Below are 19,130 nucleotides of genomic sequence, written 5' to 3'. Positions count from 1 at the left end.
GTGCCAGGGCCGGTGCCCGTCAGGCCGGGACAGGCCCGGCTTCCCGACCGGTTTCACCCTCGTGACCGCGATCCCGGCGCCGCGTTTCGGTTGGGAAAGGCTGGGAAAGGTTTGGCTGAGCCGAGGGAAAAGGCGGCGATGGGTTTGGGGGGATCCGCCGGGAATAAATCAACGAATAAATCAATGAATAAATCGATCAATAAACGGATGAAAGGGCAGAGGGTGCTCGGAGCCAGCCCAGCTCCGTGATGGGAGAGGAGGAGGAGGCGTCTCCTCCAGCACGGAGCCGCTGCTGAGTCACGGCTCGGCAGAGCCAGCGCTGCTGTCACCGCTCTGTCACTGCTCTGTCACCGCTCTGTCACCCGCCGCTGCTGCGCGCGGCTGACTCAGGAGCTGCGCGGGTTTGCGCTGCTTTTTCCCAGGAAAAACAGCCCAAATCGGGACTTTCTCAGCCTGCCGGGCACACGGAGAGAGAGAGAGAGCTCGGGAACAAAGCGGCGCCGTGGGCCGCGGAGGGGCCGCTCCGGCCGTCACTCGGTGCTGCCGTGACGCGACACCAGGAGGGTGGCACAGCCTCGGCCCTCCGCCAGCACCGGCGGGAATGTGAGCACAAAACTTGGGATTTGTGACGGTGTCAGCCTGGAAATGTAGGGATGGAACCCAGGAGAGGTTTGGGGCTGTTCATGAGTCACACTGAGCTGCTGAGGACGTGGCTTTGCTTTTAGTCCAGAATATCCAAACCGGTTTAAAACACCAAATCCTGGCCATTCCAGGGGTTGTCCTGACCTCAGTGCTTTCCCTAAACCAGGCAGGAGTGGTTGTGCCCCAGCCAGGCCCTCCTGAGCTGTGTTGGCATCATTCCCAAACCTCTCACCTGCACTCCGGGATCCCGGATTTCCCAACCTCCCTCCCAGCTGTGTCCTTGCCCTGGAGCCACCCCCGATGATCCCTCCCTGCCCTTGCCTTTGCGTTCCCTGCATTTGTATCGATTTCCCGTGGTTTCAGTGCTGCTGGCAAACCTCTCTGTCAGTGTTCCCTGAGCTGGGATCTGCCACATCCAGGAGGAGCAGCCCGGAGAGGGGCGCGGTGACTCTATCCCTGCTGGAAGAGCTCCCGGGCACAGCGTGAGGAACAGCGCCACCCGAGCCGTTCCCGAAAATCGCCTCGTCCCAAACGCTGCTGCCGGGAGCAGCCGGGAAGCGCTGCTGCAGAATTCGGGAGGATTTGTTTGCGCTGAGGAGGGCTGGGGGTGACTCAGCCGCAGGAGAGCGGGGCTGGTGCTGAGTCACGGAGCAGAGCCAGGCAAGGCAGGAGTCAGCAGCGCTGGCCCGGCTCCAGCAGCAGCAGGAGGTGGGACCAGGCCAGGCTCCAGAGGTTTGCCCCCCTGGCAGAAGGAATTCTGCCTCTCTGGGGGTCATTTCTTCACTTTTGGAGGGTGTGCAGGAGAGCTGGGTGTCCCCGCTGTGCTGTGCTTCCTGCCCAGGCCTGGCTGCAGACGTCACATCCCAGTCCTGTCCCAAACGCTGATTTCCTTAAAAAATGGGCAAAGGGACGATGGAGATGGATCCAAAGCAGGGCAGTGCTGGATCCAAACCAGGGCAGTGCTGGATCCAAAAACAGGACAGTGCTGGATCCACATCTTGGCACTGCTGGATCCAAAAACAGGGCAGTGCTGGATCCACGTCTGGGCACTCCTGGATCCAAAACCAGGACAGGGCTGGATCCACATCTGGGCACTGCTGGATCCAGCAGTGGATCCAAAACCAGGGCAGTGCTGGATCCACACCAGGGCACTTCTGGATCCACATCTGGGCAGTGCTGGATCCAAACCAGGGCAGTGCTGGATCCAAACCAGGGCAGTGCTGTGGATCCAGCACTGCCCAGATGTGGATCCAGCAGTGCCCAGATGTGGATGCAGCAGTGCCCTGCTTTGGATCCTCAGGATGCTGCAGGGACAGGGATGGGGGTGGGAACAGCTGCCAGAAGTTCCCTGAACTCTCCCTGGGCTGATTCATCGGCCTCACTCCGTAAACAGGAAGCTGAGAAAGTACAGGCAGGTGATCCTGTGCTGCTGCAAACACTTGGAAACACAAATTCCTTGCATTTTTTTTCCCTCCAGCTGCCTGCTAACTCTTGTCCAGGTGAACGTTGTTCTGGCAGTTCTGCAGCAGGAAGGGCTCTCGAGGTCATGGCACGGGGTTTAGAAGGAGCTGGGCTTTGGCATGGAGCTTTTCCCTGCTCCTGATCCCATTGCAGAACCTGGGACTGGGAGGGATGCAGATCCCCCTGTGGGACAGCACCGACTGCTGCTTCTCTCTGCTCTTGGGAGGGGAAAAAGGCCCTGCTGGGAAGAGGGAAACTGGGATTCACTGGGCTGCTGGGGGGTGTGGGAATCTATAAAGTTAGAGGGTTTTAGGTTGGTGGGAAAAAAGGCAGGCTTCAGTTAGGGCAGAGTTATGAATATTGCTGATGCAGGGGGCTGCAGCTGTGCTGGTTTGGAACGCCTCAAACCGGAGCAGGAGCTCCTTCCCCGGGGAGCAGCCTCCTTCCTCCTCCCGTTTTCCACAGAACCGGCCCTGATTTCACCCTGGCAGCTTCCCCGTGCTGGCCTGACTTAACTTCCAGGACGGGAGAGGCGGAGATTCCCAAGCAGCGCCGTTAATTCAGGGAATCCTCCCTCCCTCCCTCCCTCGGGGAGCCGGGAACGCGGGGCTGCAGCGCCGCTCGTTTCCCCCTTCCCTGCACCATTCCCGAGTGCTGCTCAGGGATTGAGGAGCCGAGAACGCTGCCAAGCTAAATAATCCCTGAGAGTGCCCTTGTGGTCTGGAATAAACTCCCCAAATGTCTAAACATAGGCGAGACAGCGAGGATTTGGGATGGGACGGGCGCTCCCACCCCCGATCCCGCCGGGAACGCTGGGCTTTGAAGCTGCCAGGCCCGGGGAGAAGGTTGGAGGAGCCTCTAATTAAGGCATGGAAGGGCTGCAGTGGGCGGCTGGCGGGGCCGGGAGCGCCGGCGGGATCCGAGGCCGTGTTTGCTTTGGCTCCTTCCCCTCCTGGAATCGTCTCCGGCTCTGCTGGGTGGTGGGAGCTGCCCCCCGTGCCCTGGGGGCTGAGTCAGCGGCGGGAGGTGGCGGCTGTGACACCTCCACGGGGGTGGCACAAAGGGGACAGGCCGGGGCTGGTGTCTGGACAAGGGATTCGGTGTGGCTGGAGCTGCCCCCCGGGACAGGGGGGATTGTTTGGGTGTCGTGGAAAAAATCGGTCAGTTCCTGCTGGGAAACCGAGAGGAATGGGGTTCAGGCACTGTGGGGGTGTAGGGACACAGCCCCATGGGCAGGCGGGACATAAATCCCATGGGAAGGTTGGATACAAATCCCATGGGAAGGATGGACAGAAATCCTATGGGAAGGATGAACACAAATCCCATGGGAAGATGGGACAGAAATCCCATGGGAAGGTTGGACATGAATCCCATGGCAAGGTTGGATACAAATCCCATTGGGAAGGATGGACACAAATCCCATGGGAAGGATGAACATAAATCCTATGGGAAGGATGAACACAAATCCCATGGGCAGGATGGACATGAATCCCATGGGCAGGATGGACATGAATCCCATGGGAAGGATGGACACGATATCCCATGGGAAGGTTGGACATGAATCCCATGGGAAGATTGGACACAAATCCCATGGGAAGGATGGATACAAATCCCATGGGAAGGATGGATGTGGTCCCACGGACACAACCCCATGTGCAGGTTGGACATGACCCACGTGCAGGTGTCACCTGCCCAGGTGCCAGGGACCCCAAAGCCACCAGGGCTGGCCCAGAGGGCTCCAGGAGCCCCCCAGAGCCCCCTTGGTGGTGGGGAGAGCGTCCCTCCCACAGAACCGGGCGGGTTTTTCCGTCTGCTCAGCAGAGCTTTTAACAGAACTCCCTGGAAAGGGGATCCTGAGGGCTCCTTCAGGGAAAGGGGAACTTGAAACAACCTCAGGAAGCATCAGTGGGGCCGCCAGAGCTCCCTTTGCACATGGGGGCAGTCCCGAGGTGGCCGTGGGTGTGCGGGATGAATTTTAACCTCCCTTCCCATCCATCCATGATCCTGGGATGGAGCACAAAGGCAGAGCAGCTCCTCACCCTGCTCCATCCCCTCTGTGCCCGTGTTCCCTGCAGGATTCTGCTGTGCTGGGGCCCGGAGCCGATGGCAGAGAATGTCCACGACTAACAACATAGCTCAGGCCCGGAAGCTCGTGGAGCAGCTCCGCATCGAGGCCGGGATCGAGAGGATCAAGGTGAGGATGGGAGTGGGAACGTGCTCTTTGTTGTAGGAATGTGCTCTTTGTTATAGGATTGTGCTCTTTGTTATAGGAATGTGCTCTTTGTTATGTGCTCTTTGTTACAGGATTGTTCTCTTTGTTAACAGAGTGACAAAATTATCCTTTTGTCCCCTTGAAAAGGAAATAAGCTGAAAGTTTCTCTCCTTAATGAGGTGAAAAAGCTTGTAAAGACTTAGGGGACTTCACCTCCAATTTAAGGACAGGAGTTAAAAAGCCTGGCTTGGGCAATTTACTAGAAAAAGAAGAGAACAAAAAAACTAACGGCTTTTGTGAGGTGTTTTACTAGGGGACAAGAGATGCACCTAGATTCAGTTTTTCTCTATAAAGAATTTGTTATTTTGCCTTTTATTAAAACCTTTTTGTTTCCAACACTGCACAGCAGCCATATTGCTGATTTTATGCCTTCTAAGGTAGCTGAAGTATCTTGGGTGTGAAATAGATCTCCAAAAGCTTATGAGACCTGGCTCAAAAAGATTCCTAATTCAGATGGGAGTTTCCCCAGCATTCCAGGATTCCCTCCAAGGAAGCCAGAGAGGGTCTCTCCATCAGGATTTGGTGACAATGACAAATGGGTTTGGATGGAAAGAGGAGAATTTTAGGGTTGGTGGACAGAAAGAATTCTCTCCATGGCACAGAGCAGCTCTGGCTGCCCCTGGATCCCTGGAAGTGCCCAAGGCCAGGCTGGGTGAGGCTTGGAGGAGAAGAGGAACCTCCAGATGTGGCTCCATCTCTGTGTCATTAATGAAATTGAAATTAAAAAAACGAGATCGGGAAATCTGAGCCTCCAGCAGCTCCCTGGGGATTTGGAGCCTCCTCTGATCCCTCCAAGCTCTCCCTTCCCAAAAAACAGCTTGGAACTAAACCAAGCACTGCCTTAAACAATGGATCCTAAGGTTTTCCAAACCTTAACCAGAGGCTGCACTCAGGGAATCTTTTCCTTCACTTTTTCATCCCAAATCCCTGAAAAACACAGCTACAATAATATCCCTTTTAAATCCTTAAGGCAAAAGCTGGATGTAAATCCCCAAAAATCCTGCAAGCACTGCTGACTCTGAGCTGGGAATATTCCCATAAATTCCTGATTTTTTTCTCCAATATCCAGGCCTTTAAAGCATCCTCAGAGCTCATCCCAAATCCCTGAAAATCCCAGATACAATATTCCTTTTAAATCTCCCAACTGGGGCGTTTCCCCACAATCCTCACTGCAAGCTCTGATTTTCCACCTCCAAAATTCCCATTTTTCTCCTCACCTCCCCAGAATTTCTATTGGGAAAAGCTGGATGTCAAACCCCAAAAATCCCAGAAGTGCTGGTGACTTTGAGGTGGGATTATCCCCCAAATTCCTGCTTTTTTTTTTTTTTAATCCCCAAAATCCAGGTCTCCAAAGCATCCTCGGAGCTGATGAATTACTGTGAGCAGCATGCTCGGAATGATCCTCTGCTGGTGGGAGTTCCTGCTTCTGAGAATCCCTTTAAGGACAAAAAGCCCTGTATCATCCTATAGCTGTGGATCCTTCTGGAAGGAGATCCCCATCCAGCCTCTGGATCCAAGGCTCCTCCACAGCTCCACCTGCACCCAGGGGTAAAAACTCAACGCTGGCTTCAAACAGAACTTAAAAATTCCTGAGAAAAACAAACAAACAAACAAAAAAAATCCAAGAAAAACAAAACAAAAAACCCAGAGAAAAACAAAAACCAAAACAAAAAAAAAAAAACCACCCAAAAAACATCCTGAAAAATTTGGAAGTGGGGGTGGCTGCTTCCTGGGAAGGAAAGTGGGATTAAAAATTAGAATCAGGATTTTAAAATTTACCCAGGGTTGAGGGAGGGGATTTTTTAAATTGGGATATTTGGATTTGGGAAAGGGGTGGTGGAGGAGGAGGAGGTGGGGGAGTCATTCCCAGTGGAATGTGAGAGCTGGACCTGGATCCAATCAGAGCCCAATCAGCAGGAATTTCCTCTGGAGAAGGGGTGAGGTGGGAACCATTTTGTAAAAAATCAGTAGAAAAAGAAAAAAAAAACCCCAAAAATACCCCAAAAACCCCCAAATCCAGCTGGAAAAATCCCTGTTGGGAATGGCCAGAGGGAGGCTGGGGAGGCTTTTCCCTAAATCCCACAGCTCTGCTGGGATCCAGGGATGGCCCTGCAGGGGGATTCCCAGCTGGGAGAGATCCCAGGAGGAATTTTAGGGATCCCCAGGGATGGGGGAGGTTGGGATCTTTGGGGGGGTCTCTGTGCTGTCCCCAAATTCAGGGCGGGAGGGAAAGGAAGGAGCTTCCTGGTGCATCCAGAATCTTGGAAAAATCAACTTCTGGGGGAGTTTCAACCCAAATCAGCAAATTCCCAGCGTTTCCCGTCTCCCTTTTCCACACTGGAATTCTTCCCACTAAATCCAGGGCCTGGGAATTGTCCAGGGATGTTTAGGGCAGGTGGGGAGGGGGAGTGGAGGGACCAGTTCTGTTCCCATCCCTTGGGAATCTGGGACTGGGATTGAACTGGGAGCGCTTGAATCTCACGGGGATGACCCGGCATGGAGGAGAGAGCAGGGAAAGGGGAACAGGAAAAGGGGGAGCAGGGAAAGGGGAACAAGAAAAGGGGGAGCAGGAAAAGGAGAAGCTTCCATGGAGCCCTTGGGTGGATGCTCGGGAGAACTCCAGGAATTTTGTGGAGTGGCCACCGGATCTGTGGGAAAGGGACAAATCCCAGGATTTGGGTGCAACGTCTGAGCCCAATCAGTGTCCCCAGGGCCCATCCTGGGGCTCAGCAGCTCCTGGGAGACATTTCCAAAATCCCAGAATCCATGAGGCTGGAAAAGATTTCCCAAAACCGCCATAGGCAGAGGCCATTCCTGGTTATCCTGAGCACAGGATTTTTGGGAAGAGAAGGGATAAAAACAACGCATCCACGGCTGATGTGAAATCCTGGGGGTTTCCCCATTCCCCACAAAGCTTTGGATTGGGTTAGGAATGCCAGGGATCGGGTTAGGAATGCCAGGGATCCCATCTCGGGACAGGGAACAATTCCCATGGGAGAGGAATTTGCAATTCCCTGGATTCCCGCTGAACCCACACTGGTGCTGCAGGGCACCGGGAGCTGCTCCAGCCCTTTTCCAGAGGCGGATGGAATTCCCAGGGGGGCGGAGCCGCTCCGTGTCCCCTCCTGGGCTGCAGGAATGCCGCTGTTCCTTGTTTTCCATCATTTGCCTTTGCAACGAAGCCGGGGAAATGCCACGTTTTGAACCCTAAAGCTGTGCGGCTTTTCCTGGGAATGCTCCCCGAATTCCAGGGCTCGGGAATGTCCCCCCATCCCTTGGGGGGGGGGAGCAGAGCAGGGAAAATGGGATCATTTCCCAATAATTTCCCTCCCTGTCCCTCAGCCCCTGCAAAGCCTTTATTGGAGGGTTTGATCCCAAATCCCAAATCCCAAATCCCATCCCGCTCCAAGCTCCGCCCGCCGGGAATCACGCGGCCACTCCCGAGTCCAGCCCGGGATTCCTCCTCCAGGAGGGAATTCCCTCTTGTCCTTAATCTCTCGGACAGTTCCAGCCTTATTTTTCTACTCCAGATCTGATTCTTCCTCTGTGTTCGAGACCAGAGCTTGGTGCTATCCTTGGAGCCGGGGCTGGAGCCGGGAATTCTTCCTCCTCCTCCTCCTCCTCCTCCTCCTCCTCCTCCTCCTCCTCCTCCTCAGGGGCTCCAGCCCCGCTCCATTCTCCCCCAGGAGAATCCCAAGGGATGCTGGGTCAGACTTTGGGGTCTGGGTGCTTTGGGGTCGCTTTGCCTCCCCCATCCCGGGGTCCTGCCCGAGCCAAAGCCACGCTGGAGCTGGGAGAAGGGAAATGGGAAATGGGAAATGGGAAAAGGGAGATGAGAAAAGGGGCAAGGAGCAGGGAAAAGGCGTTGGGAAAAGGGAAAAGAGGTTGGGAGAAGGGAAGAGGGGTTGGGAGATGGGAAACGGGATGGGAGAAGGAAAAGGGACAGGAGAAGAGGTTTGGAAAAGGGAAAAAGGGGTTGGGAGAAGGGAAAAGGGAAAAGGAGCCAGGAAAAGGAGCAAGGAGCAGGGAAAAGGTGTTGGGAAAAGGGAAAAGAGGTTGGGAGAAGGGAAGGGGACGGGAGAAGAGGTTTGGAAAAGGGAAAAAGGGGTTGGGAGAAGGGAAAAGGGATGGGAGAAGGGAAAGGGGGTTGGGAGATGGGAAAAGGAGCCAGGAAAATGGGCCAGGAGCAGGTAAAAGGAGTTGGGAAAAGGGATAGGAGAAGGGAAAAGAGGTGGGAGAAGGGAAGAGGAGCCAGGAAAAGGGGCAAGGAGCTGGGGGAAAAAGGGACAAGGAGCAGGGAAAAGGGGTTGGGAAAAGGGAAAAGAGGTTGGGAGGAGAGAAAAGGGATGGGAGAAGGGAAAAGGGATGGGAGAAGAAGTTTGGAAAAGGGAAAAAGGGGTTGGGAGAAGGGGAAGTAACTGGGAAAAGTGAAAAGGAGCCAGGAGAAGGAAGAGGGGCAGGGAGAGGTTGGAAAAAGGGAAAAGGAGCTGGGAAAAGGGTCAGGGAGAGGGGGCAGGGAGCCAGGAGAAGGCCATGGAGCATCTCCCATGGGATCCCTGAATGCCAAGGGTCCCACCAGGAGCTGGGGGTGGGAGCTGCTGGTGTCTCCATGGGTGACTCGTTTTTGTTGGGGAAAAAAAATTCCTTAATTTTTATTTTCTTTTTTTTTTTTTTTTTCCCCCACCTATTTTTCCCCCCCTTTTTTTTTTTTCCAGAATTTTCTCCTTGTCCGAATAAATCCGTGCTCATGCCGTGGGTGTTTTTGTATGGCAGAAATAGAAGTGCAGATTCCCAGTAGTTGCTTGTACTTTGTTCAGTGCATTTGCCAAATCAATTTATTTAAAAAAAAAAAATTAAAAGAAAAAAAAAAGGAAAAAGGAGGAAAAAAATACACAAAAAAAAAAAAAAGTGGAAAAAAGGAGGGGAAAAAATACACAAAAAAAGACTTTTCAGAACTTTTTAAGTGCTGGAAGGGGGAGCAGGAGGAGCTGGAGCCCAGCTCCACAAAAGCCTTTTTTTTTGGGATTTAACCACATGCCCAGATCTGTCCGGCCTTTCTTTATGGGATGTGGTGAAGCCAGTGCCAAAAATAGAAATCTGGGAATAAAAGGGCCAGGGAAACATTAAACATTGCTCCTATTCCAGTTTTCCTCCCTTTGCCTCACCCTCCCCTCCCTGTCTCGGGGGATGGAGCCGGGACACCCCGGAGCCTCTGGATCTCCCAAATGCCCCTTTTTATTTTCCCCCCTAAAATCCTTAAAAATCCACCTTTATTTAACAAAATCCCAATAATTCCTTTACTCCGAGCCCTCGTGGGATCCTTGGCTCTCCTCATTTTCTCCTTCTCTCTGGTCTATCATTCAAACGATCATTAATTATTATTATTATTATTATTATTTGCCAAACTCTGATCTCGTTGCCAAACGCCAATCCAGGTTTTTTCCGGACTGTCCTTAGGAAGTGGTCGGTGTCTGTGCCGTAGGCTCCTCATCCATCTGCAATTCCCGGATTTTTTTTTTTGGGTTTGTTTTGTTGATTTTGCCCTTTCTCGTGTGCCATAGCCCCAAACCCTCCCCTCCCCTCGCACCGTGTTTAATATTTCGTGGAATCGTTGTTCCCAAGTGAATGGATAACACAATAAAAAAGGCTCACTTTGCATTTTGCCCATTTCCTCTGCCTGCCTGTGCTGTGCCGGGAATTCCGGATCCTCCCTCGGGAATCCCCTGTCCCCTTTTCCACCCTTGGGAATCCCTCTGCTCCCTTTCCCACCCCCTGGATGCTCAGGCGGGATCGGGAATTCCGATTCCCAGGAACTGCAGCTCCTCAAAGATCTCAGCTCAGAAATCCCAAATCCTTGGGAATCCCTCCTGTCCTGAGGATTCGCCTTTCCCACCCCCTGGATGCTCAGGCGGGATTGGGAATTCCGAATCCCAGGAATTGCAACTCCTTGAGGGTCTCAGTTCCTCAAAAATCCACCTTGGGAATCCCCCAGCTCTCAGGGATTCCCTTTTCCCACCCCCTGTTCTCCCCATCCTTGGTGGCACCTCCACGGGAGCTTTTGGGAATCTCCTTTTTCCCGGGAATCTCCTTTTTTTCCCGGGAATCTTTTCCCCGGGAATCTCTGGAGCCATCCCACGGGGAAAACCAAACCCAGCTCTGCGTTCCTTCCTTTTATTTATTGGTTTTTTCCTGGAAAAGCGATCCCGGCCCGGCTGGAAACTCAGCGGGATCCAGGCCGGGAGCGAATCCTTGGAATGCGCCGCTCCCGCTGCAGCCGCGGGCCGGGAATTGTTGGGATTTTTCAGCGTCTGCTCCAAAAACGCCGCTGGGAAGGGCGGGATGGACAGGGGGACAAACAGTGGGATGGCAGCGGGTCCCGTGTCACAGAATCCCAAATTCCCCCCCGGTTCCTTTCTAAGCCCCCGGGAGCGGCTCCTCCGCCGGGAATTCGCTGCCAAGCGCCGGAGGTGGCAGCGGGTGGCGGTGCCAGCGCCAAAGCGACACCGGCCGGGTGGCACCGGGCAGGGAGCGGCTAAAAATAACCCTCCCTCCTCCGCCGGGCTATTTTTAGCCTGGCTGCCGCTCTAATTAACTCCCTGCCGCCCTAATTAACTCCTTACCCTCGGACGGCAGCGGGTGGCCCAGGGACAGCCGCGGGTCCTCCCGGTGCCACCGGGGCCGGGACAGCACCGGGGACACCCTCGGGGTCATCCCCCCGTCCCGGGGACCCCCTGACCGCGGGGACTCCGCGGAGGATCCCACCGTGTCCCCACGCGGGTGACACGGGGACACCCGTGACGCAATGGTGCCACCACGGTGACATCACGGACGGGCTTCCCGCTCCGGGCGTCACCGGCGGGGGAGGGGAGGCAGCTGCGTGCCTCAGTTTCCCCCAGTTTCCAGAGGTTGGGGATATCGGGGTGGACCGAGCTGACCCCGGGGGTTTGGGGTGGGCGGTGCCCCCCCGGTTTCTTGTCCCCGATGTCGCTGCCAGGGTGGAGACGGAGCCCGGGGCCAGGAGCCGCCGGAGCCACCGGAGCCACCCAGGCCAGACTCATAAATCAGCGGCTCCGGCGCGGCTCCGGCCCTGCCCTGTCTGGCTGCGGCCGCCCCAGAGCCAGGAAGGGGCTCCGTGCCCCTCCCCGAGCCCAAAACCCCCCCCGTGTCACCCCCCGGCACCTCGCGGTGACGGTGCCACCCCCGCGGGCACACTCGGGGTGACATCTGCACCCCCCCGTGTCACCGCCACCCCCCCCAAAAAACCCCGTGTTACCTTTTAGGGGGGGTGCCCACCACCCATCCTGCACCCCCAGGGCTGCCTGCGACCTCCCAATTCATTATTAATTAGCTAATTATCGCTCAGCGTTTAATTACCCCGCGCTGTCGATGCGGGTGGTCCCGGTGGCTGGGTGGGCTCCGGGGGTGTCCTGAGGATTTTGGGGGGCGCTCTCACCCCTCCCCCCCACGTGACACGGCCTGACACACCGGTCACACGAGTGGCACGGCCGCGGTGACAGCGGCGACAGGAATGGCCTCGTGACCCCGCTGCCTCATCAGTGAAACGAGTTTGGGCGGCCTCAGCCGCCCTCGGGCCCTTTCCCTTTGGGATTTTCCCAGCGAACAGCGCGACCCCATCGTCCCCCCCACCCCGAGATGCTGGGGGGACCCCCACAACTGGGGGAACCTGAGGGGGTCACAGTTTGGGTGTTGTCACCACCTTGTCCCCACCAGGACACGGCGGGGTGGCGCTGCCGGGGCTGTCACACGCCGCGGTCGCTCCGTGCCTCAGTTTCCCTCGCAATCAAACCCCAAATGAGGGCACAGGGCACGTCCCCAAGCCACGCGACACTCTGGGACGGCCACCGTGTCCCCAGCCGGGGCTGGCCGGTCGCTGTGTCCCTGCCCGGCCGCACGCCGTGTCCCAGCCGGGCAGGATCCGCCTGGCTCCGGGCCGGGGCTGGCACCGCTCCCGACCCGCCGGGGCCACCCCGGGTGACCCCGCGCGTGTGACGGGGACAGGGCGGGCTCAGGTGAGCTCCTGCTCCGGGATGCACCGGAGCGGGGTCCGGGAAGGATTCCGGGGAGCCCCCATACCCCACCCCTGACCCCACCGGCCTCACGTTCCCCGGAGCCCCCGGGGTTGTCCTTGTCCCCACGCCCGGCCACCCCCGCAGGACGGAGGGAATTCCCCACCCGGGATGGGGGCGCGAGGGCTCCCCGGGCTCCCCCCACCCCCGCGGGCAGCCCCCGGCCCGGTTCCCACGGCAGCCGCGGTTTCTGCGCGGGTGGGGAAAGCTCCAGCCCCGAGCCCGGGGGGGCCGTGCCTCAGTTTCCCACAGAGCTCGGGGGTGTTTTTCTTGGAAAAACCCTTTTCTAGAGAAGGGTGGGGTGGGAATTTCTCCTCCAGCAGCAGCAGCGAGGCCACACACGGGTGGGAACCCCGCGGCCCTATAAAAGGCCCCCCCAGGGGAGGTGGAGCCCACCCCAAAACCCACCCAGGAAGCGCCGATCCCGCTCCCGCTCCCTTGGGAACGGCTCCAGCAAAGCACAGGGAAGAGCAAACACCAGTAACGTCAGACATTTTATTGCAAATAAATTTAGTTCCTCGCTCGGTAGAAGAATAAACTCTGGAAAAGGTTCAGCTCAGGGTCTCCAAGTGCAAAAGCAGCACCCGGAGGGTGCAGGTCCATCCGTGCAGATGTCCGTAATTCCTTGGAAAAAGCAGTTTTTGCACCAAAAGAAAAAAAAATTAAAAGTCCAGCTCCCTGCAGTCCTCGCCTCCATCGGGTCCCAGCTGCCAAAAATCGCGACAGTTTCCAGCTCCGGGGTCACCCCCGCGCTCCGCAGCGCCCGCCCGGGGCTCCCCAGCTCCTGCACGACTCCTCGGCCGGCGGCTCCGGCCAGTGTCCATCGGGCTCCGGCCAGTGTCCACCCGGCTCCGGCCAGCGTCCACCCGGCTCCGGCCAGCGTCCCCCGCCGGGCTCGGCACGGCTCCCTCCATTCCCACCGCAGCCGCCGCGCTCCCCCTTCCTCCTCTCCGGTTCAAAAGAAAAATAAAATCGGTGGGTTTTGGGGCGTTGTGGGTTGGAACTGGCTGTTTCTCCTTCTTTTTTTTGGTTTTTTTTCCTGCTGTTTAGTTTTTTTTTTTAAGGGTTTTAATCCTTCAAGTCCAGGTCGGGAAAGGGCTCAGCGCTCCTGCAGACACACGAACGGCACCCACTGGTTCCTGTCGCGACTCTCGGCGCAGTAATTCGCCACCTCCGCCAGCCCCTGGCTCTTCCAGGCGTCCGTGTGCGGGTTCTGGGGGAGCAGGAGCACGAGGTTAGTGCCACCAGCGCCCCGACACGTGTCCCCGAGCCGCCCCGTCACCCTCCCCGGCCCCTGGCGGTGTCACGGGGCCAGCGGCGCGTCACCTCCGTGCTCACCGTGACAAGCAGGCAGTGCAGGTCGCGGGGCTCGGAGTCCGCCTCGGGCTCGCCCAGGATGGCAGCGAGGCGCTGCATGCCCGACACGCGCAGGATGTGGATGTCGTTGTCGCAGCAGAACGCCTGGATGAGCGTGAAGTGGATCTGCAGGGCGATGTCACCCTCGTCCTCCTCGTCGGTGGCCAGCACGCACAGCACCACGCTGTCCGGGTCCCTGCGGGGGCCAGGCGGGTTAGGGGCGGCCGGGACAGCTGGGGATGGTGGAACCCCCTCCCGCGGAGCTGTCACCCCCCCTGTCGCGATATAAACGGGCGACAGACCCTCCAAATTCTGCCTGGTCACCACCATCCCGTAAAACGCTCCAGCCCTGCTGGGATGAACCCCGCCACGTGAGCCAGACCCCCCCCCGACAAAGCCATATCGCGATACTCACACATTCATCAGCTTGGCCGACTCGTAGACCCCCACGGTGAGGCGGTCCTGCCGCTGCGCCGCCACCAGCACCCGCTCCACCGCCTCGCTCACCGCCTGCATCCTGTCGGGAGGAACGGCAGAGCCGGTGAGCGGCAACAGCGACAAGCACAGATCCCCTCGCCGAACGCCCCGAGCCGCCCGCCACTTACTTGCTGCTGTCGCAAGGCACCAGCTCCTCCAGGGTCATGGTGCAATTGTAATCCGCAGGAGAAGAAGGCAAACTCCAAGAGTAATAATCCCGAGCGCGGCTATGGCGGGGATATCGCGGAGATATCGCGGCGCTATCGCGATACCCAGTCCCGCTCCGCTCCTGCCGCCGCTCCAGCGCGATCGCTCTGAACCCCGAGCCGCGCCCTGCGCCTCCTTTTATAGCCTCCCTCGAGGGGCGGAGCCTCGCGCGGCGCCCCCGCCTCACCCATTGGCTGGCGCCGCGCGGAGCCGCCCACGGACGCGGCGCTGATTGGGTGCCACCGGCGGGACCCACGTGGGGGTGAAACGCGGTGTGGGGGGGGAGCGCGGGGGAAACCCCCGCCCTGAAACTGCGGCCCCCCCGCGGGCACGGGCGTGGGACCGGCGGGACCGGGGGGGAACCGGGGGGAGCCGGGCTCGGGGCCGGTCCGGGGAACCGGGACCTGCACCGGGGGTCGCTCCTTGCACCGGGGGCTGCACCGGGGGTCGGTCGGTGGGACAGGGAGCTGCACAGGGGGGTCGGTTCGTGCACCGGGGGTCGCTCCCGGCACCGGGGGCTGCACCGAGGGCTGCACCGGAGGTCCGTCGGTGCATCGGGGGCTGTGCTGTAGGACCGGGGGCTGCACAGGGGGGTCGCTCGGTGCGCCAGGAGTCGGTCCGGGGGTCGTTTCTTGCACCAGGGGTCGCTCCGTGCACCGGCGGTCTGTCGGGATAGGGGGCTGCACAGGGGGTCGGTGCCTGGGACCGGGGACTGCTCCGAGGGTTTGTTCTTGCACTGGGGGTCGCTCCAGGGCTCGGTCGGTGCACGGGGTCAGCCCCCGACACCGGGGGCTTTTGCAGGGGTCTGCACGGCGGGGGTCGGTCCGTGGCACCGGAGCTGCACCGGGGGCTGTTCGTTGACCAGGGGATCGGTCCGTGCACCGGGGGCGGCAGCGGGGGTCGGTTCGTGGGCCGCGGAACGGTCCGTGCACCGGCGGCTGCACCGGGGGTCTGTCGGTGGAGCGGGGGCTGCACCGGGTGGGCGGCAATTCACGCACCGGGCCGCGGGGGCGGTCGGTCCGTGCACCGGGACCTGCAGGCGGGGGCGGGAGGGGTCGGTGCGCTCAGAGCCGGGGGAAACGGGGACACGCGGGGAGCTCCGAGCTGCGCGCGGGCGGCGGCCGCCACCTGCCGGGGACACACCGGGCCCGCCGGGGACACACCGGGCCCGCGCTCCCGCTGTCCCGAGGCTTGGGCACACCGGGGTCACCTCACCCTGGCCCCGGGTCCCGCAGTTGCAGGGCCGGACCGGTCCGTGAACCCCCGGGGGGTCGCGGGAGGCGCCCACGCCGTGCCTCAGTTTCCCTCAGCCGCGTCCTGAGCCGTATTTCCCACGCTGCCCCCCACCCACGGCGGTGCTGGCGCTCTGTGCGTGTCGCCGCTGTCCCCTCTCGGTGTCCCCGCGGAGCGCCCCCCGTGTCTCCGGTGCCCCCGGTGTCCCCCGTGTCCCACCGCAGCCGCTCCGACCCCTCCGAGCCGCCAGGCGGCGCTGTTCCCGCCCTCTCTGCGGCCCCCGCTGCAAAGCCTTCTGGGATGTGTAGTCCTGAAGGGCCCCGCCTTTCCCGCGCCATTAAACGGAGACTACATTACCCAGAAGGCTTTGTGCCCATGTGTGGGCGGGGCCCCGGTGTGTGGGCGGGGCGCGGTGCCGCCAAACCGGGACCGGGACCGGGACCGGGAAGGGGGCCGAGGGCTGGGGGGGTCACCCAACCGGCACCGACCTGGGCTGGGGGCAACCGAACCGGGACCGGACCGAGTGGGGGGAGCCGAAATTGAGAGGGGCCCCCGGACCGGGTCTAGAAGCCGGCAAACCGGGACCGGACTGGGCTGGGGGCGGCCCGACCGGGACTGGGGGGTTGCCCTACCCCGGACCGGGGGGAGCGGGCTCGGCGGCGGTCGGGTCGGGGTTCTCCACGCTCCGGTCCTGCCGGTGTCCGGCGGTGCCCCCCGTTCCGGGTGTCTGTGGGGATCCTGTGGGTTTTGGGGACCCCTTGGGGACCGGAGGGACATAGAGGGACCAGACAGGGATGGAACGGGACGGGAGAACCCCGCTGGGGATGCTGGAGAGGCCGGAAGGGCTGTGGGACAACGGAGCGGCAGCGCCCCTGTGTCCCCCTGTCCGTCCCCCTGTCTGTATTCCCTATCGGTCCCCTGTCCGTCCTCTCGGCTGTCCCCCTGTCTGTGTTCCCTGTCTGTCCATCTGTCTGTATTTCCTCTCTGTCCCCTGTCTGTTCCCCTTTTCCGTCCCCTGTCTGTCTCCCTGTCTGTCCTCCTTTCTGTCCCCTGTCCGTCCCCCTGTCCATCCCACTGTCTGTCCCCCAGGCTGTCCTCTGTCCGTCCCCCGTCTGTCCCCTTTCTGTCCCCCTGTCCGTCCCCCGTCTGTCCCCGTCCCCACTTTCCCGTTCGCGCCCCGCCGGCTGTGCGGTGTCCGGGGCTGAGCCCGGTGTTTGTTTGCTCACGGAATTGGCCGCGGCTGCGGCCCGGGGGGGTCACCGGGGGGTCCCCGCCTGGGCCCGGCGCTGACGTCCGTCCCTGGCCGCGGGCTGGTGGCCGCTGTGTCCCCAGGGACGCTGTGTCCTCCCGCAGCCCGGTGCCGGTGCGGGGCTTTGGGGGGGACACAGGCGCCCCGTGTGCGTCACCGCGGCTTTGGGGGTGTTCAGGGTGGGTATAAAACCGAGCCTGGCACATCGCGGAGCATCCAGGGGATGGAGAACATGGAGAACGCTCGGCTGTGCCTGCTCTGCCTGCTGGGCTCCGGCCTCATCCTGCTCGGCACCCCCGAACCGGTACCGGAGCTCGGGCCCGCGCTGAGCCTGCCCGGGCACGGCCGGGAGGAGACGGAGCTGGTGAGGGGCTGGGGGAGCGGGGCAGGGGGTCCCCAGCACCCCCCATGAGGGTTTGGGCCGTTTCGGGGTGTTCCTGTTCTCCCCAGCCCGGTTTGGGGGGGCCGTGGGGAACTGGGGAGGGGGCGGCCGGGACCCCCGCGCCGGTTTTGTCCCTCGGGCGGCGCCTGGCACCGGGGACATCCCGGACCACGCGGGGGTCGCTGCTTTGGGGAATTTTCGTTGTTTTTTCCTTCCCCGGCCCATCCTGAGCTCCGGCTCAGCTGCGGGGAGCGGGGTGGGGACCGGAGGGGGGACGTGGGGCCGCACCCCAAGGACAGACCCCGAACCCCCCAATCCTGCCCCAGCCCCGATTCCCGGCCGGGATGAGCCGGGCACGGAGTGGGGATGGGACAGGAGCCGGGGGGACTCGGGGTGACAGAGATCCAGAGCCCCTGGGTGTCCCGGGAATTGGGGGTGACACAGATCCAGAGCCCCTGGGTGTCCCGGGAATTGGGGGTGCCCCTCTAGAGCCCCTGGGTGTCCCAGGAATTGGGGATGGCAGAGATCCAGAGCCCCTGGGTGTCCCGGGAATTGGGGGTGACAGAAATCCAGAGCCCCTGGGTATCCTGGGAATTGGGGTGACACAGATCCAGAGCCCCTGGATGTCCCGGTATTTCGGGGTGCCCCTCTGGAGCCCCTGGGTGTCCCGGGATTTCGGGGTGCCCCGCTGCTCTCCGTGGCAGGCGGAGGCGCTCCGGGAGGCGCTGGACGAGCTGGGGACGCGGGAGCCGCCGGCGCTGGAGAAGAGGCTGAGCTGGGTGCCGTGGGTACGGCGGGGCTGGGGGGCGGCCCTGGGGGACCCCAAACCCCCCTTTGGTGCGGGTCCGGCGCCGGGGCTGACGGTGCCGCCCCGCAGTGCGGTCCCTGGCAGTCGTGCGCGGTGCGGCGCGGGGCGCGCATCGGGAAACTCTGCAGCTGCCCCCGCGGCACCTCCTGCAACCTCTTCATCCTCAAGTGCACCTGAGGGAGCGGGGACAGCGGGGGACAGCGGGGGACACCAGCTGCCACCCGGGCGGGGCAGGGAGGGGGAGCCGCCGGTCCCAGCCCCCTCCCCGCACCGGGATGGATCCGCACGGAACCGCCCGTGCCCCGGCCCGTGGGGCTGGTAGTGTCCAGGGACACATTAAACCATTGGATCCACGCCTGCCGCCTGCTTTTTTGGGGGGATTTTGAGGTTCCCAGCCCCCTCTGCCGCTGGGCAGGGTCCTGAGGGTGGTGGGGGTTCCATCCTGCTCCCTTTCCAGTCGGGAATTTGAGGTTGGGGTGGGAATGGGGGGCAGGGAGTGGGAATCTCATCCCGCTGCGGGAGAGGGGAAGCTGCGGGGACGGGCAGGGAGCTGAGTCCTGGATCTGAGTCCTGGATTCCCGAGCTGATGGAGACGGATGGATGGGGGATGCCTGAGATGCGGGGAGCTCATACGGCCCGGCCCGGCCGCATCCCGAATCCCGCATCCCGAATTCCAAATCCCCATCCAGAATCTCGGATCACCCACCCAAAATCCAGCCTCCCCATCCAGAATCTTGGCCCCTCCATCTAGAATTCCAAATCGCCATCCACGACCCCGCATCCACAATTCCGCACCGCCCGCGCGGGCCCCACCCGCTGCCCCACCCCGCGCGTTGCCCCTTTAAGACCATTCTTTCCCACCTCCGCTCCGCCCACCAGCCTCCCCTCCGGCGCCTCCCATTGGCTGGCGGTGACATCAGTGGGTGTGGTCTGGGCGGTGGTGACGCAGGGGGCGT

General features: G+C 60.6%; 3 protein-coding genes across 4 annotated transcripts in view; 2 read left to right on the top strand and 1 right to left on the bottom strand.

The window, feature by feature from the left end:
• GNG7 (G protein subunit gamma 7) overlaps window positions 1-8,255 on the top strand; it is a 44,419-nt gene extending 36,164 nt beyond the window's left edge. The window contains exons 4-5 of the mRNA XM_030966929.1: window positions 4,179-4,297; window positions 5,720-8,255. Of these exons, the coding sequence (XP_030822789.1) occupies window positions 4,217-4,297; window positions 5,720-5,845 (207 nt within the window). The 5' untranslated portion in view covers window positions 4,179-4,216 and the 3' untranslated portion in view covers window positions 5,846-8,255. The remainder of the gene's footprint in view (window positions 1-4,178; window positions 4,298-5,719) is intronic.
• Window positions 8,256-12,943: 4,688 nt separating this feature from the next.
• On the bottom strand, window positions 12,944-14,605 carry GADD45B (growth arrest and DNA damage inducible beta). Its single transcript, XM_030966927.1, has 4 exons — window positions 14,424-14,605; window positions 14,234-14,335; window positions 13,801-14,014; window positions 12,944-13,675 (listed from the first exon to the last, which is right to left on the bottom strand). Exons 1-4 carry the CDS (start codon window positions 14,459-14,461, stop codon window positions 13,562-13,564), a joined length of 468 nt encoding a protein of 155 aa, XP_030822787.1. The 5' UTR covers window positions 14,462-14,605; the 3' UTR covers window positions 12,944-13,561.
• A 2,357-nt stretch (window positions 14,606-16,962) lies between these two features.
• On the top strand, window positions 16,963-18,519 carry LOC115914404 (cocaine- and amphetamine-regulated transcript protein-like). 2 transcript variants are annotated; one of them, XM_030966923.1, is made up of 3 exons: window positions 16,963-17,348; window positions 18,071-18,154; window positions 18,244-18,519. In XM_030966923.1, exons 1-3 carry the CDS (start codon window positions 17,208-17,210, stop codon window positions 18,349-18,351), a joined length of 333 nt encoding a protein of 110 aa, XP_030822783.1. In that variant the 5' UTR covers window positions 16,963-17,207; the 3' UTR covers window positions 18,352-18,519. The 2 variants fall into 2 exon arrangements, with proteins under 2 accessions (XP_030822783.1, XP_030822782.1); XM_030966922.1 differs by lacking the exon at window positions 16,963-17,348 and having other exon boundaries at window positions 17,536-18,154.
• The last annotated feature ends 611 nt before the right edge of the window (window positions 18,520-19,130 follow it).

The sequence above is a fragment of the Camarhynchus parvulus genome, chromosome 28 (genome assembly GCF_901933205.1).
Source record: "Camarhynchus parvulus chromosome 28, STF_HiC, whole genome shotgun sequence".
NCBI lineage: Eukaryota > Metazoa > Chordata > Aves > Passeriformes > Thraupidae > Camarhynchus > Camarhynchus parvulus.
Note: the sequence above shows the minus strand (reverse complement) of the source record. Positions and strands in the feature narration are given on the sequence as shown.

What these genes read in the sequence shown, in the direction of transcription:
- GADD45B (XM_030966927.1), bottom strand. Translation starts at nt 14,461, where the DNA reads ATGACCCTGGAGGAGCTGGTGCCTTGCGACAGCAGCAA. An exon ending in TCGGCCAAGCTGATGAATGT is followed by an intron (nt 14,015 to 14,233) that starts GTGAGTATCGCG and finishes TGGCCCCCGCAG; the next exon opens with GGACCCGGACAGCGTGGTGC. An exon ending in TGCACTGCCTGCTTGTCACG is followed by an intron (nt 13,676 to 13,800) that starts GTGAGCACGGAG and finishes CTGCTCCCCCAG; the next exon opens with AACCCGCACACGGACGCCTG.
- LOC115914404 (XM_030966922.1), top strand. Translation starts at nt 17,711, where the DNA reads ATGAGCCGGGCACGGAGTGGGGATGGGACAGGAGCCGGGGGGACTCGG. An exon ending in GGCTGAGCTGGGTGCCGTGG is followed by an intron (nt 18,155 to 18,243) that starts GTACGGCGGGGC and finishes GCCGCCCCGCAG; the next exon opens with TGCGGTCCCTGGCAGTCGTG.